The sequence below is a fragment of the Cupressus sempervirens genome, chromosome 6 (genome assembly GCF_028749045.1).
Source record: "Cupressus sempervirens isolate cs-2001-9-10 chromosome 6, ASM2874904v1, whole genome shotgun sequence".
In the NCBI taxonomy this organism is placed as follows: Eukaryota; Viridiplantae; Streptophyta; class Pinopsida; order Cupressales; family Cupressaceae; genus Cupressus; species Cupressus sempervirens.
The window spans coordinates 53851050-53877110 of NC_143123.1; the positions used below are offsets into that span (position 1 = coordinate 53851050).

Sequence of the window (26061 nt, forward strand, 5' to 3'; positions counted from 1 at the left end):
AATGGTTGATGAGCATTGCGACAAAATGGTTGATAAAGAGCTGGATGTGACGGTCCTTAATGCAACCAAGAAATGGCATTTGAAGTTAAGAAAGAAGGTGGTCTAGCCTATCAAAAGGATACTAGCAGCAAGGAAGAAGACTTGTGATGAAGCTAAGAGGATAGAGGAGGCTCCAATAGTGATGAATTTGTCTCCAAGCATGGAGATATTGCAACATAAAGACATCACAAAAAAGGATGTAGCAGTTCCTACAGTAACCCAAATTGGTGAAGTCATATTTAATGAGGTTCCATCTAATCCATTCATTGAAGCTTTGTAGGAGTTCTATCTAATTAGGCAAAACTTTATGCACAAATGATAGTTGATTTAGATATTGGTCAAGAGTACAAATAGAAAATACCAAAGAATTGGAAAGCACAAAAGAGGAAGGCCAATCCAAGGGACTTGGATTCTATTGTCCACGAGAGTATGGTGCAGGAGCACCCACATAAAATATTTTGGACATGATTTCTACACAAAGAATTTATCCCAATTTCATCATTTTGATAAGATCTTTTCTTGGGATTTATTCAAATCATTGTGGGGTCATTCTTCCCTAGTCTATATTGATCTAGAGTATTATGTAAGCTATTTTGGTAGGAAGTATCTTTGGGTTGGTTTTCTTATTTTGCAATAATCTAGAATGTTTCATAGACCATCCTAGCAAGTATAAATAGATTTTTTAGCTTTAGGTCAAGCATTTAGATACGAAGTTATGAGGAGAAGAAATCTATAGGAGAGAAAGTGTATACACTATTCATTTGATGAATCAATTAGAAGAATATTGTTATCTATCTCTTTTTGGTGTTGGTTCCTTTTTGTTTTTTCTTCCGTTGAGTTTATCTCTATACCACATATCACAAGAAATCAACTAAGTCAATTGAAAATCATGATTCTTCTTACGCATTCAAAATATTGTTACTTGGCCATTACTAAGTTCTGGCCTCAGTAATCACTCAATAACTCGGTCACTATAAAGCTCAGCATCAACTATTACTCAATCGATACTGATTCTCAAACAATACTAAATTTTCTTGGTACTTACTATGGCTCGATTGACACTAGCATTACTCAGCATTCCTTAATCTTGTACTTTATTGCTTGGCTAAGATTTACATCAATGATATATCTTGATTTATATTGTACAAAGACTTGAATATCAACATGATATAAACAATCACTTTGGTTTGTCAGAGTCTACCTAATCACATGTCCATTGTAAGTTCCTCTTCATAACTCAAACTTTCCTCTAGGTGCTTTTGTTATGAGCAATTTCTCAAATCCTCTTCATAAATCAAAATAGATATGACATATAGATCAGATAGCAACATGTCTCATCATTAAATTTGACATCAATGACAAAAAAATGATTGTTCCAATTGTAGTTTCCAATAGAAGATCCATTAGGTCTACACACACAACCAAATTATAAGTACCAAGTGAAACCAACATCTCCAAACCAAGAAGATACAAACCAAACTTGCATTGCCACATCCTCACTATCACAAGCTCCAACTAAACCATGTATCCAAGCTATCCATGACATCATGGTGAAATGCCATTCTCTAACCATGAGAATAGACTAAGACACCAAACCATCAAAGAACTCAAAGTGCACATCATGAGATAGATAAAGAAACAAAATAACCATGATCCTCAACTAAGAAGATATATTGTCATAACCAAATTAGGAATCCAAACCAATAAATATCAACAAACTACATATATATCCAATCATGTCATCTAAAAATTTATGACACCATGATCACATCCATAAACCTAGAAACTAACTCTGAAAGTATCCAACATGTCAGCATAAAATAGTCAACCACAATCCTCCACCATGATTGTACTTGGTAGCAATGTCCCATCCCCTCTACATAAAGATAAATCAACAAATCGTGTTACTAACGGTATAGAAAAATCCAAGCCATCAATCTATATATGCATCAATAATGAATGATCAATGGGAAATTAAAACCCATATCCAAGTCATAAATGCAACATGTAAGTATAAACCTCTTACATAAAAGCACAACTTATAGACCCAAAAATTTATCATACATATCGAAATCAAACATTGATATCCATATCATCATAAAACCAATATGAAATATAAGTTGAGTATATAATGACATCAAACTCAAAACTCCAAAATACACAATGTCATAAACTCATAATGCTACCATAGTTAATGTGAATCATAAACCATTAAATTCTATAACATCAAATAAACCATGTCAAACCTGTACCAAAGCTGAACCAGTGTGTAGAGCTCTCCAAGAGCTTTATGTTGACTATTTGAAGTCCAAAATCCAACTCCATATGCCCTATTTATGCCCAAATTTATGCTAAAAATAAATAACATGTAACTTCTTGGCTCTTAAAACCTGACAAATTAACATAATAGACTCAAACCTATACCAACCTGTAGTGCTCTATATTTTCTTTACAACAACTATAAGAAGTCTGAAATCTGATATCCTGGGTGAAAGTTATGGCCATTTTTAGAAGACATCCTATTTTACGATTTTTATTTTTATTTCAAAAAAAATCTAATAGGATTAAACTTAAGGGTCATCACAACTTGCAACTAAAAAACTTTTGCATTTTCTCTCAACATCAGCAAACTAGGGCAAATTATATATCAAAATTTATGGAAATGCCAATGTGGATTCGAGAGTGAGGAATTTTTTGCTTATGAGGTCATTACTACAAGATCCTCCCTAAAACACTCATTTAAATGAAATATCCAAAAAACCCTTTTGACCAACGCTTTCACATTCCCAAAGTCTTCCAACAATCCATATACAAAATCCTTAGATCTATTCAATAAATAACCTACAAAACCCATGTGTCTTACCCTTTCTTTTATTCTTTCATGCATTCTAATGGATTCAACCTAGGGTTACAATAACAAAATGATAGCTTTGATACCACTTGTAAGGAAACTTGCAACTAAAATGTCACTATTTCCACATAACCCATAATATATATGAATCTAATAAGCACTGAAAATCTGCATACAAGAGAATAGACAACATACCCACAAAAATGTGACACAAGATGTATCCTAGGAAGCCCTCATTGAGGGAAAAAGCCAACCTAAAAAAGCATCCATCACTATATATTATTTAGCAAAACATCATTGCAATGAAACCATGTAAGCCTTCAAAGCCATAGCCACAACCAAACAACCCATGTGAGCAAGCATGAATCCACACATCCAATGGCATGTTTCCAATCTCTACAAATGCTCCCTTGGCTAACATATCTTGCCTTATCTTGTCTCACCTCAATAAATGCCCTTGTGATTTAATTATAGTAGCAAACTCCCACAAATCCAACAAGTGGTATTCCATAAATCATGTGCTAAAATTGTGTGTTATCTAACCTCCATTGACCCACATTTAATATTGAAAATTTGATTATTCTTCCCCAATATTAAATAATTACATGAAATATTATCACAAGGTTTGAATACAACTCATCAAGAATATCTCATTGGAATCTCTACATGTTGTATGTCCATCTAGATGCTTCTAGGTGCAACTATACAAAATAAAATAAAATTATACAATATAAACAGTATTATGCAATGTGTGCAACACACATAATCTCAACAATTACTACTATTAAAAATATATTAAGATGCCTAAAAGGAAAAATGGATTATGGATTATAGTATGAAAAAGATGTTGATTTTATAGTTCATGTATATACTGATGCTAATTGGGTAGGAAATTTTGATGATAGAAGGATCAATAGTGGAGGACTATTCTTCTTAGGAAAAATAGTGAACATTCTAAAAAGAAATTAGCAAAAAAAATGATCCATTGTCATTCTTGCCCAGTTGTACCAGCCATATCTATAAATTAGAAATTTAAAAAATTGATTTTAGCAATAATAGTCATAGAAGCCACTCATGGTTTATAGGGCACTCTTAAACAACATATTAAGAAAAAAATTAAGTGTAAAAAATGTTAGTCAACTTTGAATATTCAACATTTTTGAACTAAAAATTATATGATCACATATTTAGATAAAATATTGTTAATGAGATTAGGTACAATTTCATATGCTTCATTCTGAAGAAGTCAATGCTTAAAATGAACCATTTAAATATACACTTACTCGTAATCTCATTTGTTAGAAACAATAGATAATAAACCAAATAATTTTTTTTTAATATCTTTTCCAAGTATGTGATGCAACAAACTTCAAATTCCTATTTAGACTATAAATAAAATGCTCCTAAGGAATAAAATTTCATTGCTTATACTTCACTAGAATCCTAGGAGCAATGATGAGACTATGAACAAAAATGTTATCAACTATAAGGAAATGGGTAAGGAATACATGAAGGGTATAATTTTTAATCAAAGTACTAAACCATGAAGTTCAAATGTATAATAAGTGTGGTGTGGTGATGTATTCTTACGAATCCTAAGTTACTTTATGATGAGGTAGAATTAGATAATGAGAATGGTTATAACTTGTGGAGAAAGAGTATTTAAGGAATTCTATGGAAAATACCTAGAGAATTTGTCTATTTGCATGGAAAAAATAATTTAAATGTCATATAGAATATGTGATGGACATAAATGAATCCTTGAAAGAAACTCAAATCAAGGGGTTAGTCTTGGTAATGAAATATGAAAATTCCAAGGTGATAACTCTAATAGAGATTTCTAACTTAATACGGAGAATACTATCCTTGAGGGAAGTTTTAAAATATTTATAAATTCCTTATATGCTGAGGCATTAAAAGTCTCTGATAAACTATCTTATGAAGAAGCATCTATGAAAGGGTTCATTGTTTTCTTACCCTGCTACTTGAAGATGATGGGATACTTTCAAGGTACGAGGATGCATCGCTATGAAAAGCAACATGTGATCAAGAATCACAAAGGGAGGATTTCATTACAATGAATGAAATGCATGATGTACATCTAGGAATAATGCATGTCCTAATATCCTGACTTATGAGGTGCTTAGAAGAAAGAATAAGATGGTGTCCATGTATGATGCCAAAGAAAATTCTTTGTGAAGGATGAGAAAAGGGGAGTATCATAAGACCTTAGAAATCAGGAGAATATAATGAAAGATAGAACAAGATCTATTCTCATAGATGAACAAATAAATAGTAAACTAAGAGTTAAAGGGGGTAAGTCATTTTTCTCATACTGAATATTGGGAAGGCATCATGGAAGAATGTATATATAAGGCCTCTTCATGAGCACACTCTTTTTTCCACCCTTTTCAATCTTTCTTTACCACCCTATGCATTCATCGATATGCAATTTTTCATTTTGGGTTGGTTTCGAAGCCCTCCTACCTATATCTACGCTTGCTAGTGAAATGATTGGCTCGCTACTTCGACTCAACCAATTAATCTATCAATTTTCTATTCATCGGCCCATATGATAGAGGAAAAGGCAATGTTCCCATTTTAAAGGGTTAGGCACTATTAAAATAAAATTCTCACTTATAATGGGTTGATTGAATTACATTTTGGTCTAATTTTCTAGAGATAGTTATAGTCTCATTACGCTCGCAAAGAGAATATGTCCCCAGAATGTTGGAACCTTACAATTTTGTGAAATTTATGGTTCCAAGTTAATCAAAAAAATTATCTATGAATATGAATTCCAATTTCCAACATATTCGTAAGCAGGTGAACTAAGGGGTGGATTCCAAGAATTGCACATATCTCATATCTTTTCCATGGTGAAAGTCTATAAAAATATTATTCGGTTGGGAAAAAATTATTGTTTATTTGCTTCGCAAGGAGTTTTTAGCATTCACAAAGTAGAAAAGATGTCATAGTATTGTAGAGTTTCATCAAGATAGGTTCCAAAATGGTGGTATCACTATTTCACCGAATTATCATGCAAGGTTTAGCGAGATAATGAAGAATCTAATGATTAACTTTATGGCATTATTTTTTAGATGAGGATTTGAAGAAATCACAAAGTGATGATGTATTAAAAAACCGTTACTATATTTGAATATTAACATATTAAACAAAACATTAACATAATAAAAAAATATCTATTTTTATATTTTACATAATAATAACTTCAAATCTTATCATTAAACATCTCCTTTTCTTCTCTACCAAACTTACTAATTACAAAATACCATTCATAATCTATACATCTCCTTATTTTCCATATCATATTATTCCAACCTCAACTCACATACTTAAATGTTGGACTAAAACCTAGACCCATATTTATTATCCTTCTCATTTTGTACTTCGAATCAGATTGAATAACAAGTTTACCACAGTGAAACTCTTTTCTAGATTGTATATTTCATATTACAATATGTTCATGTGAGTTGGGCTTAGACAAATTTGCCATCTTGCATGATGCAAAGATAAATGCAATGGAAGCAAACACAATAGGAACCAACACCAGTAAGTGATAGATTATAAAATTCTTCTATTTAATTTATCAAATGAATAATGCATACACTTGCTCTCCTGCAGATTTTTTCTCTCTGTAACTTAGTATCCAAAAACTTTTCTCTCCAACTTGACCTAAACCTAAACCTAAAACTCTATTTATACTTGTTAAGATAATCTACGAAACTTTCTAGATTATTACAAAATAGGAAAAACAACTTATAGAAAATTCTAGATCAATATAGAATGGGGAAGAATGAACCCACAATGATCTGTACAAATCCCAAGAAAATTATCTTATCCTAATGGAAAAATCAAGATAAATTTCTCAGGTCGGCTCATGCATAAAAATTGACCTAAATACATAAAGCTCGACTTAAATACTTTATATAAAACTTTGACCTAAATACTTTATGTGTGTGCTCCTGCACCATACTCCCCAGGAAATTTAATCTCAAGCCCACTTGAGATAAGCTCTTGTAGAATGGTACCCTACTTCTTGATATCTTGTGTGGTCATCCACACAGCATCTACATCCGAATAACCTCTGAGTTTTACCAAATAATGCTTGGAGTCCTTTCCTCTTTTCTGCTTTATGACTTAGGTGTCAAGTATCCTTTCTAGCTGTGGTACCTTCTTAAATGGTAGACGTTGAAAGTCTTCTGTATCAGCCATTTTCCCTATATCAATTTCTTCAGTGGGTGCTTTGAATGGTGTGAGGTATGCTATGTTGAAGGTGGGAGAAATGCCAATCTCTGGGGGCAATTGAATCTCATAAGCATTTGGTCAAAACTTCTTTAATATTTGACAAGGACCTAGTTTTCTCAACATAAGTCTGGTAGATTTACTTTTTGGTAGCCTCTCCTTCTTGAGATTTGCCTATACTAAATCTCCCACTTCAAATTGTAAGTGTCTACATTTCTGATCTACATGCTTCTTATACTTGTCAGAGGTTTTTTGGAGTTGTGGTTTGACTTCATCGTGGATTTCTTTTATGGCAGTAGCAAATTATTCTCCTTGGGCACTAACTTGTTGATGTGAACTCATATCTCTTAACTCAAAAATCCCTCTAGGATGAATTCCATACACCACTTGAAATGGTGACTTTTCTGTACTTCTATTGATGGATTCATTATATGCAAATTCAGCTTGGGGTAGGATTACATCCCATTTTGCTGCATGTTGTCTTATGAGTGTTCTTAACAAATTGCCCAATGTTCTATTAACTACCTCTATTTAGCCATTAGTTTGAGGGTGGTAGGCTGATGAAAATGATAAATTGGTTCCAAGTTTCCTCCATAAAGTTCTCCAAAAGTGTTCTATGAACTTCACATCCCTTTCTAAAACTATATTGAGGGGTAGCCCATGAATCCTTATGACTTCCTTGAAAAAGAGATTTGCTATATGAGAAGCATCATTGGTTGACTTGCAGGGTAAGAAGTGAGCCATTTTGTTGAACCTATCTACTAAAACAAATACACTATCATACCCCTTTTGTGTCCGTGGCGGCCCCATTACAAAATCCATCGTTATGTTTTCCCAAGGTCTAGATGGTATTGGCAAAGGTTGATAAAGCCCAACATTTGTAGTCTTTCCTTTGGCCCTTTGACAAATCATACATGTTTCCATAAAGTTTCGCACATCAGTCTGAAGTTTAGGCCAATAGTAGTACCTTCTAACCAATTCTAAGGTTTTATCCAAACCAAAATGCCACTCATTGTTCCACTGTGCTTCTCTTTGATAATGTTTGTCCTCATAGAGCACCTGGGTACATATAGTTGTCCTCCTTTCAAAAGAAGTCTGTCTTGTATCCAGAAATCAGGAAAATTAGCATGGTATCTCTCACCAAACTCCACACATACCTTGTAGATGTCACCAAAATTTGGATCTGCTACATACATGTCCTTGAGTGCTTCAATTCCCACACTTTCTAGCTATATCTGGGAGACAGTCAAATTCCTTCTACTAAGAGCATCAACAACCTTGTTTGATATGCCTATGACTTAATTTGTCTTGGCTATTTAGAAAACTAAGTGCTTGGTTATTGGTATACATAACAAACTCCTTTGGCAATAAGTAATGTCTCCACCTTTTGAGAGCTTGAACCAATGCATACACTTCTAAGTCATATGAAGAGTATCTCTGTTTGGCTTCATTGAGTTTTTCACTTAAGAAAGCCATTGGTTTTCCTTCTTGACTAAGAATTGCTCCTATAGCAACCTTGCTAGTGTCACATTTTACTTGGAAAACTTTGTTAAAATCAGGTAAAGAAAGAATTGGCTGCTCACTAACCTTTTTCTTAAGCAACTCAAAAGCTTCATTTGTTGATTGGCTCCATGCAAACTTACACTTCATTCCTCCTTTAATAGTTTCTAACATAGGAGCACATATATGACTGAAATTTCTTATGAATTTCCTATAAAATTTAGCAAGACCATGAAAGCTTCTAACATCTCCAACTATTTTTGGGGGTGGCCAAGATAGTATAGCACTTACCTTTTCTTTATCCATCTTCAAGCAACCTTGGGAGATCACAAAACCTAGATATGTCAACTCCTCTTGCATAAACAAACATTTTTCCAAATTTATTACCAATTTCTCCTCATGAAGTCTTCTCAAAACCATGTCAATGTGCTCTAGGTGTTCTTCCTTTGTCTTGCTGAAAATTAATATGTCATCTAAATATACTATGACAAACTTGCCATTGAAGTCCTTGAGTATTTCATTCATAAGTCTCATGAAGGTACTACGAGCATTAGAGAGTCCAAATGGCATTACCATCCATTCATATAATCCATCATTAGTTTTGAATGTTGTCTTCCACTCATCTCTAACTCTTATCCTTATTTGATGGTACCCACTTTTTAAGTCAATCTTGGAGAAATACTTTGCACCTCCCAAACAATCAAGCAAATCTTCAATTCTTGGCATTGGAAACCTATATCTGATTGTAATCTTATTAATGGCTCTAGAATCAATGCATAACCTCTAGGTTCCTTCCTTCTTGGGTGCCAAAATAGCAGGTACAACACATGGGCTTAAGCTTTTCGTAATCAAGCCAGAATCGAGTAACTCCTTTACTTGTCTGGCAATCTCTTCATTTTGTTGTGGTGTCATCTTGTATGCAGCCTTATTAGGTAAAGTAGCTCTAGGAATGCAATCAATACAATGACTAATGTCTCGTATAGGTGGTAAAATTTTTGGCATACCTTCTGAAATCAAACCTTCATATTTATCCAAAAGTTCTTTCACTCTATTAGGAATTGCCTTCTTTGTTTCAGCCTCTTTTCTGTCTTTTCCAATGGGTTCTTGTGGTTGTGGGTTAGGCATCAAAAGAAAACAAGGCTTAGGTTCATCCTTCATATCCCATAAGAATTCCTTTTTATTAACCATCATAATTTTGGCTTCCCTCTCCTTATTTTCTTCCACTTCCTCATGATCAGCAAATGGAATCAATCTAATCAGTTTTCCATCCTTCTTGATGGTGTATATATTGAGTTTTCCATCATGTTGTGCCTGCAAATCATACTGCCAGGGCCTACCAAATAATACATGGCATGCATCCATATCAACTATATCACACAAAATTTTGTCCTTATAATTTTCAATCTGAAAATCAACCCATGCTTGCTCATTTAAGAGAGTTTGTTGACCCTTTGTTAGCCATGAAACCTTATAAGGAAAAGGATGAGGTATTCTCCTAAGTTTTAACTTCTCAACCATCTCAATAGAAACTAAATTCTCAGTAGATCCTGAATCAATAATGACTTTACATACCTTACCCCCAGATTTGCAAGTAGTCCTAAAGATAATTTTCCTTTGTGGTGGTTCCATGGTAGTAGGCACTTTCAAAAGTGTTCTTCTCATCATTAAACTTTCTCCTCTTTCAGGTACACTATCTGAGTCAGCCATCTCCTTCTCTTGGTATTCATCATCTTGTACCAAATGTGTTCTTCTTTCACCTTGTGAACTTGAACTTGCTCTATCTGGACACCTAGATGCATAATGTCCCTCCTTATTACAATTGAAACAAACAATTGAACTTGCCCTTCTACCACCAAATCCACCTCTTGAATTGTCTCTTCTAACTCTGAAGTTATCTCTGAAATTTTCTTCACTTTGACTGGTTTCTTGCTTTATCTCCTTATGATCTTCATGGTTTTGTCCTCTTCCTTGGAAATTTCCTCTTCCCCTTTGATTTCTTCTGCTTCCTCTGCTATTTTGTTCTTGCCTTCTTTTCAATTTCGCTTCCACCTTCAATGCTAGTTGATAACATTTATGTACTGTATCTAGACATAATAAATTAAGTTCTTCTTGAATGTTCAACCTCAATCCATTGAGATATCTAGCAACTTTTACACTTTCACATTCACTCTGCTTTGACCTCAGGCTTAATTTTTGAAATTCTTTAATATAGGCAGTGACATCTAGCTCCTTTTGTCTTAAACTTTGTCTCCTTTGATGAAGTTGGATTTCATAATCCTTAAGTAAGTATGTTTCTCTCACCTTGACACACATCCTTTCCCAAGAAGTTATCATGTTCTTACCTTCTTTGACCCTTTCTCCTTGAATGAAATTCCACCAAGTGAGGGTTGGTCCCTTCAACTTTGACTTGGCAATTTTTACCTTATCCTTCTTTGCTATATTTTCAAATTCAAAATGGTTGTTTAAGGCTTCTATCCAATCCACAATAGCATCAACATCCATCTTTCCTGAGAAGATGGGTAGGTCACCTTTGCATCCTTCTTACCAACTCTTTCAAGGGCTTCTATAAAGTATCTTTGGTCTACAGGTAAGTTAATCACCTCCTGCTCAGGGGTATCCTCTTCTTCCCCTTATTCTTCTTGCTCTGAGGAAACCTTTGCTTTATTTTCCATCCAGCCCTTCGTCTTCTCAAATTCATCTAATAACCACTTATTGATTTTCTCTTGTTCTTGCATCTTCTTTGCCAGTTCAGCATTGGTGACCATGTTTGATGTTTCAGCTTCCAACTCCGATCCAGACATAAAATCTAATTGCCTCAAGAGCTTTCCCCAAGCTCTGATAAACCTTTCTCTCCAACTTGACCTAAACCTAAACCTAAAACTCTATTTATACTTGCTAAGATAATCTACGAAACCTTCTAGATTATTACAAAATAGGAAAAACAACTTATAGAAAATTCTAGATCAGTATAGAATGGGGAAGAATGACCCCACAATGATCTGTACAAATCTCAAGAAAATTATCTTATCCTAATGATGAAATCAAGATAAATTTCTCAAGTCGACTCGTGCATAAAACTTGACCTAAATACTTTATATGGGTGCTCCTCCACCATTGCACCCTCGTAATCTCCACTAATGTTTGTAGTTATGATGTGATAAAAAAACTAAACAAAGCCGTCCGGAAGGTTTATGATGTGTAAGACATGCACTAAATAGAACGAGCTTGTGAAAACCTATGAAATGTATACAACCTTGCCCAATGAAGTATTATATAAGGATATCGAACAAGAAATTTCGTCGTTGGTTACCAAGAAAAGATATTGCCTCATCGGTAGTTTTTGTTTTGAGTTATAATCCCTTTGAAGAATGCGTAAATAATGGCTAACTTTGGTTTTTGGAAGATTAACAATTGACTAGTGAGACCAACTTTGACAGAAAGACAAACAACTTGCATCGTTTACTACTCCTTCAAATGATTATTAATACTAAACATCTCTCAATGTAATCTTCAATCTGCAGCGTTTGCAAGTTTGTAAACACCCTCCAATATGAATCCTCTTATTGTATTGAGATTAGTTGTCTTTGTGTTTGCTTTTGCTGCCATAGGCAGTGCAGCTAATTCTTCTGCTTCCATCCAGCCTCCCATAGGAAACACGTAAGTAGATTTAGTTTTTAAAAAGATTTGAAATTTTGATAAGTTTTAATGTTTGCTTGAATTTTTTTTTGGATTAGATTATATGTTGAGATTATCTTTATGAAGCATTCATTGTCATAGGAATATTTATCATCTTCAATCCTCTCTTCTCTTGCAGATAGCCTCATCGAAATTATCTTATCATGAAGATGGTCTGATTGATATTCTCTTCTCTTGCAGATAGTTCTATTGATATTCTATTTGTATGGATATTCTCTTCTCTCGCAGATAGTTTGTATTGGTATTCTATTTCTATGGATAGTTTTATTGGTATTCTATTTGTATGGACAGTCTTATGAGTATTCTCTTCTCTGTGGATAATCTCATAGTTATTTTCTTTTCTTGTGACTATTCTCATAAATATTTTCTTCGCCTGTTCATTCTAATGATGGATATTTTTGTCTTCGAAACATTTTCATACATATTCTCTTTTTTTTCTTGCTCATCTCAATAATAGATATTAACATATTAACTTTTCTAATAGACATTTTTATGATGAAAATTTTTCATCATAATAGCTTATATTATTTTCTTGTGCATATATTATCATATATATTCTCTTCTTTTTCTTGCTCATCCTGGTCATTTATACTATCTTCTCTTTCACATATTCTCTTCTCTTCCTTTATTATCCTTATGATGGATTCTAACTTCTCTTGTGGATATTCTTGTATATATTCTCTTCTCTCAAGCTTCCTTATTTGGATGTTGGATATTATCTTCTCTTGCTTGTTCATCTTGATAATGGATATAAGCATCTTTGGTGGGTATTCTAATACATATTCTCTTATCTTGCTTGTTCATTCTGATAATTTATACCTGCTTTTCTTGTGGATATTCACATACATTTTATACTCTTCCATATTCATCTTGATGTTGGATATCATCTTCTCTTGCAAAAGTTTGCATCTCTTCTCTCAAGCTTGATCATCTAGATGATGGATTTTTTTCTTCTTTGGTGGAGGTTCTCATAAATATTGTCTTCTCTTGCTTGATCGTCCTAATTATTTACATTATCTTCTCTTTCAAATATTCTTGTATTTATTCTTGTCTCTTTCTTGCTCATTCTAGTGATAGATATTATCCCTTCTTGTGGATATTCCGATACATATTTTCTTGTCTTTCTTGATGATGGATATTATCTTCTCTTGTAGAAGTTCTCATACATATTCTCTTCTAATTGAAATTATGTTTGTTCCTTTGTTCAGATTGTTGATCACACTGAGAGGCCGAGGTGTGCAAGTTTACAAGTGCAATGAGAACCTTTCATATAGTCTTGATCATGTCAATGCAAAATTGTATGGATTGATGGATTTTGCATATTCCAATCCACGAGGTCAACATTATTTCCTTTTTTATGTTGATGGACAAGGAGGGAAACCTACCTGGTCCTATTTTGATGGGGATCATAAGAGTACCAATACAATTACAGGTGAGTGACAATCGAACAAAAAATCTTTCATAAAAATAGAATCCTTATTTTTATAAGTGGTCATAAGCTATAGTGGCAATTCAACATTTTCTTTGATAAAAAGACTAGATTTTTAGTACCCATCATTAACTACAATAAGTAAAGTTTGTACTTGATTCAATTATTTTTTAATCTTATTCACATCAAAAATGCTATGAATTTCTAAATGTAACCCAAAAATATTGACATCATTATGAAAAATGATAATGAAATCATTATTATAAAATTTTATGATTAAAAACTATCAAATAAAAGGTAATGAGATTAATAACAATGGAATATATTATTGCTCTCATGAATGAATTTCAACCTTTTGTTCTATTCTTTAAACATTGAACTATATGTTTCAATCATTTATTTATATAATCAATTATAATTTTATTAAAAATATAAAAAGTTATAAATAATTATTAATAAATTTAATATAAATTTATTATTAATATAATTCAAAGTTATAATGTAAAAGAATAAGTGTTTAACATAATTGTAATAATAAAATTATATTTTAAAATTTGTATCAAATCGATATTATTATTTATATTAAAATATTTTGATTAAGCAAGTCATAAAAAAGGAACTTTACTTTCAAATATACATTCAACAATAGCACTCCAATAGTGTGTGAATCTTGATGAGAATGACAATAAGAATACTACAACTATATCATTATAACACGTCAATGGCAATAATTTTATATTAATATAACAAAATAATATTTTATTTTAAAAAATAGTTAAATATCATTAAATTGAAAATCTTACTAAATTAATTTAATTAATATATACTAAATAATTACATAAAACTAAAAGAGTTTTTGTTCTTTATTTGTAAATTTTAAAAACATGTTCACAACTTCATTTTAAAATTGTTTGTCAAAATGACAGTTCTTTAGATTATTATGTTAAGTTATTACATTGTGTTTAATGAATGGGATATTGTAGTATTTTGGTAATTAAAAAAGAAAAGAACTTCTTCACCATTACCCTTTTGTAGGTTAAGTCTCTCGTCTTTTAGTCATACAACATATTATTATGGTGAAGTAATGTTAGTAATTTTAATATTGATTAGGAATAAATTAAAGAATAATTAACTAGTTGTAGTCTATGTAGGAAAAGTGATTGGACAAAAAGAAAAGATAGATATGATGTCATATCTTTTATTGCAAGCAACCTGTCATAGTGGTCTTGGTTCCTTTGATAAGATACCATACATTACACGATATGAAAGTCAAGATGGCATTCTAAAAAAAACATGTAGCAATATGGAACATATCATTCAAGTAAATTACGAAGCATTATATAGTTTTTACATAAGGGAAATAATTAAACCTATGGGCCTTCCCTCATCTCTCTCAATCCCAAATGGAAATGTATGCATAACTAGCTACTTTAGTGAAGGCATGAAAATATACTCCTTCAATGGATCTACATGGGTTATAAAAAATGTTTCAACTCAATTGTCATCAGCTTCAAGACAAGAGATGGTTGGAAGACATTATTTTCTTGGTGAGATAGATTATTATGGAGGGCAACCCACATGGGAGTTATTCATTCCCTCTAGTAGAGTAAGTGTAAAGCTTCAAAGTCAAGAAATAGTTGACTCGAACTCTATTCCATGGCTCTCTTTGATTCAAAGTCAAGAAATAGTTGACTCGAACTCTATTCCATGGCTCTCTTTGAAAGCTACAAATCACATGGGTAGCAAGTAAGTCTCTTTACATATTATTTATTATTATTAAATAAAATATCATCTAAAAAATTAAAGAAAAAAAAAACACATTTTTTAGTTAATTTAGTACATATAGTAAGTTTTATTGCTAACTATATATACTCTTTTCTAGATACTCAGTGGAACCTATCTCTTACATACAAAGGGTTTCTACAATACAGGGAAAACCACTAAAAAATAGTGATGGAGCTCAAATTGGAGACATCTACATGTCTCCATATAGCGCATTGTATAGGTTTTATGTACCCATTTTTATGTGAAGTTAAATAATAAAATCTAAAGTATCTACACTAGTATAATAATTCAAACTTCTAAAAAATAATTTGCAAAGTTAGGTGAACTTTATTGACATTGAATAATATTTGTACTATTGTAAATTATGAATTGAAAATAAGAGTATAAATGGTAATTTTTGTAGATATTTGTATCAAATAAATAATTGTTAAGATTTAGATGCCATTAAACTTGTAAATCTCATTAAATTTGATTACCTCAAATATTGTATGTATGTCACTCATAAAGGATGAAGGTATTCATGACAGTGGTAATTCTATGCAAGTATTGATACAGGGTATGTGCAAGATCATGGTGTACCAAACTATGGCCTTAAGTGGCAGTGAAAAATCAGCAAATCTGGTTTATGTCAAATTGACACATAATTTTGAAGTGGTTATGGACTTTATATCAAAAAGTTGTAAGAAAATAATTTGTAGAAAATTGAATGTAGTTTCTAAACTACTAGGCCTTATCAGGAGAAAAAAATAATTGATTGGTCAAAAGTTTGAATTTTAATGCAATACTAAGAAAATTTCAGGGCGAAAATAAAAAGTAGGTGTATGTCTGACCACCTTAATCAAAATCAAATCATAATATTTTTTTAATATAATTATAGATATGAAAACTAGACTCATGCCCAGATGTGACGCATATTTTTTGATATTTTTATTCCAAATAAATAATTAAATATGAATTTTCTACCAAAACTTTTTCGGATTAAAAAAAGTCCCATGTCTGACCACCCTAACTAATAAAACATTTGACCAAATTTAATTTTTCTTTTTTTCTTATACTAGGCGAAGTATAGAATGTGACACAACTTTTAGATTTAAAAATGTTATACCGTTTGAAAGTTATAGCTATTTTTCATTCAGTATGTCAATCAGCACTTTACAATAATCTTCACTGATAATTAACAAATAAATACTTATCGAACTCAAAATTTGACAGAAATTATATTGATGGAATCTAGAGAGCGATATTAAAAAACCCATTTCGTTTCACTCAATTTTGATCAAAATAACATTGTCAGACAGCTACCCGAAGTTTGAGTATCACTAAAATTCTCTATAAACACGTCTTTGGGGTTGACCGGGCAGGCTTGATAAATGCCTAGCCTAATCGGATATCCGTTTCCAAATCGGATATCCGATATGGCTCGGTAGTCAAATTCTAAAAAAAATTAAATTTTGGAGGGAAATTCGATTTAAATGTTCTAGTTTTTTATTTTTAAATGATTTCACTTATATTAATATGCACAAGAATATTTTAATATATTATATATATATAATAACGTAATGTAAACATACAAGATATAATCTAGTAATATATAATAATATCTTATGTTAATCTTATTACAATCTATAAATATAATTTATATTATTATTATTTTTACTAAATATAATAACGTAATATATATATATAATACATATTATATATTATTATATTAATATGTATGTTATTAATATATACAATAACGTAATATTTTCATTAAATGTAATATGCATTATATATTATTATATTAATATGTATAATAATATTATATATATAAACGTAATATTATTATTAAATATAATATATATTATAAATATTATTATATTAATATGTATGTTATTAATATATCTATATAATAAAGTAATATTTTTATTAAATATAATAATGTAATATATATATATATATATATTATAATATTAATATGTATATTATTAATATATAAGAGTCAAAGGGGGTCATAGGGTGAACTATGACCCTCTTTGACCCATTAAACGACGATATATGTCTCTAGGGGTCTTAAGACCCCTAGGGACATATTCGAATAGGTATTATGGGTCAAAGGGGGTCATAGGGTGACCTATCACCCTCTTTGACCCATTAAATGATGACATATGTCCCTAGGGGTCCTAGGACCCCTAAGGACATAGTCGAATCATTCATATGGGTCAAAGGAGGTCATAGGGTGACATATGCCCCCCTTTGACCCATTAAACGACGACATATGTCCATAGGGGTCCTAAGAGCCCTAGGGACATAGTCGAATTGTTCATATGGGTCAAAGGGGGTCATAGGGTGACCTATGACCCCTTTTGACCCATTAAATGACGACATATGTCCCTAGGGGTCCTAAGACCCCTAGGGACATAGTCGAATCGTTCATATGGGTCAAAGGGGGTCATAGGGTGACCTATGACCCCCTTTGACCCATTAAACGATGACATATGTCCCTAGGGGTCTTAGGACCCCTAGGGACATATTCAAATGGGTAATATGGGTTAAAGGGGGTCATAGGGTGACCTATGACCCTCTTTGACCAATTAAACGACGACATATGTCCCTAGGGGCATATTCGAATCGTTCATATGGGTCAAAGGTATGTCCCTACGGGTCCTACGACCCTTAGGGACATAGTGGAATCGTTCATATGGGTCAAAGGGGGTCATAGCGTGACCTATGACCCTCTTTGACCAATTAAACGACGATATATGTCTCTAGGGGTCCTAGGAGGGGTCCTAGGACCCCTAGGGATATATTCGAATGGGTAATATGGGTCAAAGGGGGTCATAGGTCACCTGACCCATTAAACAATGATATATGTCTCTAGGGGTCCTAGGACCCCTGAGGACATATTCAAATGGGTAATATGTGTCAAAGGGGGTCATAGGTCACCCTATGACCCTCTTTGACCCATTAAATGATGACATATGTCCCTAGGGGTCCTCGGACCCCTAGGGACATATTCAAATGGGTAATATGGGTCAAAGGGGGTCATAGGGTGACCTATGACCCTCTTTGACCCATTAAACAATGACATATGTCCCTAGGGGTCCTAGGACCCTTAGGGAAATATTCGAATCGTTCATATGGGTCAAAGGGGGTCATAGGGTGACCTATGACCCCCTTTGACCCATTAAACAATGACATATGTCCGTAGGAGTCCTAGGGACATATTCGAATCGTTCATATGGGTCAAAGGGGGTCATAGGGTGACCTATGACCCCTTTTGACCCATTAAACGATGGCATATGTTCCTAGGGGTCCTAGGACCCCTAGCGACATATTCGAATGGGTAATATGGGTCAAATGGGGTCATAGGGTAACTTATGACCCTCTTTGACCCATTAAACAACGACATATGTCCCTAGGGGTCTTAGGACCCCTAGGGACATATTCGAATCGTTCATATGTGTCACCCTATGACCCTCTTTGACCTATTAAACGGCGATATATGTCTCTAGGGGTCCTAGGACCCCTAGAGACATATTCGAATGGGTATTATGGGTCAAAGGGGGTCATAGGTCATAGGGTGACCTATGACCCTCTTTGACCCATCAAACGATGACATATGTCCCTAAGGGTCTTAGGACCCCTAGGGACATAGTGGAATCGTTCATATGGGTCAAAGGAGGTCATAGGGTGACCTATGACCTCCTTTGACCCATTAAACGACGACATATGTCCCTAGGGGTCCTAGGACCCCTAGGGACATAGTCGAATCGTTCATATGGGTCAAAGGGGGTCATAGGGTAACCTATGACCCTCTTTGACCCATTAAACGATGATATATGACTCTAGGGGTCCTAGCACCCCTAGAGAAATATTTGAATGGGTAATATGGGTCAAAGGGGGTCATAGGTCCATTAAACGATGACATATGTCCCTAGGGACATATTCGAATCATTCATATGGGTCAAAGGGGGTCATAGGGTGACCTATCACCCTCTTTCACCTATAAAACAATAACATATGTCCCTACGGGTCCTACGACCCATAGGGACATAGTCAAATCATTCATATGGGTCAAAGGGGGTCATAGGGTGACCTATGACCTCCTTTGACCCATTAAAGGATGACATATGTCCCTAGGGGTCCTAAGACCCCTAGGGACATATTCGAATGGGTAATATGGGTCAAAGGGGGTCATAGGGTGACCTATGACCCTCTTTGACCCATTAAACGATGACATATGTCCCTAGGGGTCTTAGGACCCCTAGGGACATATTCGAATCGTTCATATGGGTCAAAGGGGGTCATAGGTCCCTTTGACGCATTAAACGACAACATATGTCCCTAGGGGTCCTAGGACCCCTAGGGACATATTTGAATCGTTCATATGGGTCAAAGGGGGTCATAGGGTGACCTATGACTCCCTTTGACCCATTAAATGACGACATATGTCCCTAGGGGTCCTAGGACCCTTAGGGACATATTCGAATGGGTAATATGGGTCAAATGGGGTCATAGGGTAACCTATGACCCTCTTTGACCCATTAAACGATGACATATGTCCCTAGGGGTCCTAGGACCCCTAGGGACATATTCGAATCATTCATATGGGTAAAAAGGGGTCATAGGGTGACCTATGACACTCTTTGACCCATTAAACGATGCTATATGTCTCTAGGGGTCCTAGGACCCCTAGAGACATATTTGAATAGGTATTATGGATTAAAGGGGGTCATAGGGTAACCTATGACCCTCTTTGACCCATTAAACGATGACATATGTCCCTAGGGGCCCTAGGACCCCTAAGGACATAGTTGAATCGTTCATATGAGTCAAAGGAGGTCATAGGGTGACCTATGACCCCCTTTGACCCATTAAACGATGACATATGTCCCTAGGGGTCCTAGGAACCCTAAGGACATAGTTGAATCGTTCATATGGGTCAAAGGGGGTCATAGGGTCTATGACCTATGACCCCTTTTGACCCATTAAAGGACGACATATGTCCCTAGGGGTCCTAGGACCCTTAGGGACATATTCGAATGGGTAATATGGGTCAAAGGGGGTCATAGGGTGACCTATGACCCCTTTTGACCCATTAAATGATGACAAATTTTTGAAACATATTCGAATGGGTAATATGGGTCAAAGGGGGTCATAGGGTGACCTATTACCCCCTTTGACCCATTAAATGACGATATATGTCTCTAGGGGTCCTAGGACCCCTAGGGACATATTCGAATGTGTATTATGGGTCAAAAGGGGTCATAGGGTGACCTATGACCCTCTTTGACCCATTAAATGATGACATACGTCCCTAAGGGTCCTATGACCCCTAGGGACATAGTCGAATCGTTCATATGGGTCAAAGGAGGTCATAGGGTGATCTATGACCCCCTTTGACCCATTAAACGATGACATATGTCCCTAGGGGTCCTAGGACCCCTAGGGACATAGTCAAATCATTCATATGGGTCAAAGGAGGTCATAGGGTGAGCTATGACCCTCTTTGACCCATTAAACGATGACATATGTTCCTACGGGTTTTACGACCCCTAGGGACATAGTCGAATCATTCATATGGGTCAAAGGGGATCATAGGGTGACCTATGACCCTCTTTGACCCATTAAACGATTATATATGTGCTTAGGGGTACTAGGACCCCTAGGGACATATTTGAATGGGTAATATGGGTCAAAGGGGGTCATAGGGTGACCTATGACCCTCTCTAACTCATTAAATGACGATATATGTTTCTAGTGGTCCTAGGACCCCTAAGGACATATTCGAATGGGTAATATGGGTCAAAGGGGGTCATAGGGTGACCTATGACCCTCTTTGACCCATTAAACGTTGACATATGTCCCTAGGAGTCCTCGGACCCCTAGGGACATATTCAAATGGGTAATATGGGTCAAAGGGGGTAATAGGGTGACCTATGATCCTCTTTGACCCATTAAACGACAATTTATGTCCCTAGGGGTCCTAGGACCCCTAGGGACATATTTGAATCTTTCATATGGGTCAAAGGGGGTCATAGGGTGACCTATGACCCCCTTTGACCTATTAAACGATGACATATGTCCCTAGGGGTCCTAAGACCCCTAAGGACATATTTGAATTGTTCATATGGGTCAAAGCAGGTCATAGGGTGACCTATGACCCCCTTTGACCCATTAAACGACGACATATGTCCCCTAGGGAAATATTTGAATGGGTAATATGGGTCAAATGGGGTCATAAGGTAACCTATGACCCTCTTTGACCCATTAAATGTCGACATATGTCCTTAGGGGTCCTAGGACCCCTAGGAACATATTTGAATCGTTCATATGGATCAAAGGGGATCATAGGGTGACCTATGACCCTCTTGACCTATTAAATGACGATATATGTCTCTAGAGGTCCTAGGACCCCTAGGGACATATTCGAATGGGTATTATGGGTCGAAGGGGGTCATAGGGTGACCTATGATCCTCTTTGACCCATTAAATGATGACAAATGGCCCTAGGGGTCCTAAGACCCCTAGGGACATAGTCGAATCGTTCATATGGGTCAAAGGAGGTCATAGGGTGACCTATGACCCCCTTTGACCCATTAAATAACGACATATTTCTCTAGGGGTCTTAGGACCCCTAGGGACATAGTTGAATCGTTCATATGGGTCAAAGGGGGTCATAGGGCACTCATTAAATGACGATATAGGTCTCTAGGGGTCCTAAGACCCCTAGGAACATATTTGAATGGGTAATATGGGTCAAAGGGGGTAATAGGGTGACTTATGACCCTCTTTGACCCATTAAACGATGACATATGTCCCTAGGGGTCCTAGGACCCCTAGGGACATATTTGAATCTTTCATATTGGTCAAAGGGGGTCATAGGGTGACTTATGACCCCCTTTGACCCATTAAACGACGACATATGTCCCTAGGGGTCCTAGGACCCCTAAGGACATATTCAAATCATTCATATGGGTCAAAGGGGCTCATAGGGTGACCTACGACCCCCTTTGACCCATTAAACGATGACATTATGTCCCTAAGGGTCCTAGGACCCCTAGGGACATATTCGAGTCGTTCATATGGGTCAAAGTGGGTCATAGGGTGACCTATGACCCCCTTTGACCCATTAAACGACAACATATGTCCCTAGGGGTCCTAGGACCCCTAGGGACATATTCGAATCATTCATATGAGACATATTTGTATTATAGATTATTATATTAATATGTATAATAATATTATATATATATATATAACAACGTAATATTTTTATTAAATATAATATATATTATAAATATTATTATATTAATATGTATGTTATTAATATATCTATATAATAACATAATATTTTAGGATATACTATTTATAGTATTTTACGATAATAATTATAATATAAATAAATACTAAATATTAATATTATTATATGTATAGTAATAATAATAATACTATTATAGCTATAATAATAATATATATTAATACTATATATTGTAGCTTAATATAAATAAACACTATATATTGACACTATTATATCTATATTAATAATATTAATACTATTATAGGTATAATAATAATATTGATACTATAGGTATATTAATACTATTATATATTAATATTATTGATACTTTATACTAATACTAATATACTATTAACTTAGTTATAAATTAAAGTCGTTTGCCTTCAAATATTTTCAGAATATTAATATTATTGTGGCAAAGGAGGAAAATCTTAGCAAGTTTTCCGCCCAAAAGTCATTTTCCTATATCGGATATCTGATTTCATATCGGATATTCGACCCTATATCGGATACCCAATTACATATTGGATATCTGATCCTATTGGCATTAATTTCCAATATTTGACTGTCCCTACAGACCCAACAACATTACTTTTTTACCTCTTTTTTCACGCGATTTGTAAAAAGTTGTGTTTTGGGGCCCAACCAATTGAAAAAAATTCGAAAATATAACCCTAGGTGTTCGAATTTGTCATCTGAATGGGGAGCAGAAGTCGTCGAAAGGATAAACGTAAAAGGAAGATGTCCAATGAAGACATTGCGGCATATAGGGAAAGGGACAAAATGAAACACCGAAAAAAAAGACAAGGTGTGCTAAATATCAATCAAGTTGATGATGAATTAATAGAAGGTGAAATCATAGAGTCAAATAATGAAAATGTACAGTTGGGGAATGAAAATGTACCTATTGAAAATGATAATGTGGAAATTGAAAATGTAGAGATTGAAAATTTTGAAGAAGAAATGCCACCAAGTCATAATCCAAATTGCATAATTGACCATGTCGAAGATGACAATGCACAGGAACCTAATGCACAAGAACCTTACATATCTCCTAATTATAATCGACATTAAGGTTCTAAAACACCAAAATGGATAATTGAAATTGATGAAATGATTATGACTAGTTTGGAAGGGAAAAAATCATAAAGAACCATTCGGTTATGGGCTTCAAGACTATATTAGATGTTTTTTGGCAACAAGATAGTGGTAGAGCAATGTCAGCTTTTCGTGAACTTATTAAAGATGCAAAAGATGAGACCTATGCTTTCCAAATTGAAAATTCATGTCAATAAAAAGTTGGAAAGAAATGCCATTATTGTGAAAAATCTTTTCAGTGCTCTCAATAACGTTGGGAAAAATAGCAAAGAGAAGGATAATAGAGCTGCTCAAAGGGTTATTACAACCTCTTTGGTAAGTCATCATTTGAGAAATGGTAGATATATGAGACAAAATTGTGTTGATTTGAATCTAAATCGTACTAATTTGAGAAGAACACTTAGTCGACAAGAGAAAATTAATGATCCTCTTCAAAATGAAACATGGGCATTTGGTGGGAGACTTTCACGTTTTGATAAGAAGCTATCCGACGATGTGAAGGAAGAAATTATACAATTTTGGAACTCTAACTCACGAGTATCACCCAATGCTAAAGATGTCTTAAAGTTGAGAATTGGCGTCAGAGACCGCACGCCACATCCTAAACACTATTTGGAGGTAAGTCAAACTATGTTGTTCAAAATATTTAGAGAGAGTCATCCAAGTGTTCATATATCACAAAGGGCTTTTGAATCTTTGAAGCCATTTTATTGTGTGCCACTCAAAATTCGAAATACATGTTGTTGCAAATATCATGTTGAATTTTCTATGCACCATGAACTATTATGCTCCATCTGTTCTACTTTGCATAGTAAAGAAATGTTGGAGGATTGTGGGGCTAGTGGGCTTCCAAAATCATCAAGAGACTTGTTAGATCAACTCTTATGTTGTAGAGTTGATGGTTGTTCCTTTTATAAAAATGCTTGCTTAAATGAGAAGTGTTCAGAATGTGGTGGCTTATCCAAGTTTGACACATGTTTCCATGAGGGGTGTGAACAAGATCTTGGAAAGACAATAGTGAAAAAAAGGGTCTATGAAATGGTGAAATACACATTGAAGAGTGGGAGTGAGAGCTCTAGATGTGAATTGGTTGGAAAAGATATCAATGTGGCTAATTTTATTTCAGATTTCAAGGCAAATCTTTTTTACAAGTATGCAAGACAGTCACAAGTCTCAGTGGTTGGATCAACAATTTAGAACATGTAAGGAGACTTTTCCCATTGCCACTATTATATTAGTTGTTGATTTTGCTGAGAACTACACATTGCAACCTCAAAATGAGACACAATATCAATATTACAACTCTATTCAGATTGCAATTTTTGTTCACATAACATATAGACATGCCCCTGATAGTGTGGAAGATAATTGAAAGATTATTGGAGAGTATCATTTTTATATGAGTGATGATAGATCTCACTCTCACGAGTTTGTGCAACATTGTTTGAAGAATTTTTTTGATTTCTTACACGAGCATGCAATTTCTATGGATAGACATATCATTTGGTCATATAACTGTACAGGTCAATTCAAGAATGCTCGCATGTTTTATTGGTTGTGTAGGATGCACATAGAGAGAGGGGTGCCTCATATTTGGAGTTTTTTTGAGTTTGGCCATGGAAAAGGGGAACATGATGGAGCAGGGGCATGTGTGAAGAGAGCTCTAGTTAAGGAGCAACTGAAGATTTCAACAACAGAGCTTCTTGATGCTCATAGCATTGTTGATTGGTGTAGTTTAGCATTATCACAAGGGGGGACTCTTAATTCAGTGGCACGCATTTTCTTTTGGTTGGTTGAGGAAGGGTCCATAGGTGATAGAATAGATTGTGCTACAGTGAGAGACTCATCAAAAATGCATTCATTTTGGAGCTCTAATTCTAGTACATGGACCATTTGGACACGACAACTAGCTTGTTTTTGTTGTACTTATTTTCAGTGTGATTGGGATCACTGTGAGTCAAGTGAGTGGGTGGACACATGGGCTCCACATTATCTTACTCCATTGTCTATCATACCCTCTATCAAAAATGATGACATGGAAAGTTCACTTGAGCATAACCATCTATCATATCTACTTCAGTCAGGACATGTCTTTGCATTGGTTGCACCACAGAG

The 26061-nt window shown here is 34.6% G+C and overlaps 1 protein-coding gene across 1 annotated transcript; it reads left to right on the plus strand.

Annotated features, from left to right (window-relative positions):
* The first annotated feature begins 12177 nt into the window (after window positions 1-12177).
* LOC149551100 (uncharacterized) lies at window positions 12178-13819 on the plus strand. The gene is made up of 2 exons (XM_089789627.1): window positions 12178-12313; window positions 13561-13819. The coding sequence occupies exons 1-2, from the start codon at window positions 12207-12209 to the stop codon at window positions 13790-13792; spliced, it is 339 nt and encodes a 112-aa protein (XP_089645753.1). The 5' UTR covers window positions 12178-12206; the 3' UTR covers window positions 13793-13819.
* The last annotated feature ends 12242 nt before the right edge of the window (window positions 13820-26061 follow it).

Coding starts and splice junctions, on each gene's coding strand:
- LOC149551100 (XM_089789627.1), top strand. CDS start 12,207: ATGAATCCTCTTATTGTATTGAGATTAGTTGTCTTTGTGTTTGCTTTT. Junction 12,314..13,560: donor CAGCCTCCCATAGGAAACAC/GTAAGTAGATTT, acceptor TCCTTTGTTCAG/ATTGTTGATCACACTGAGAG.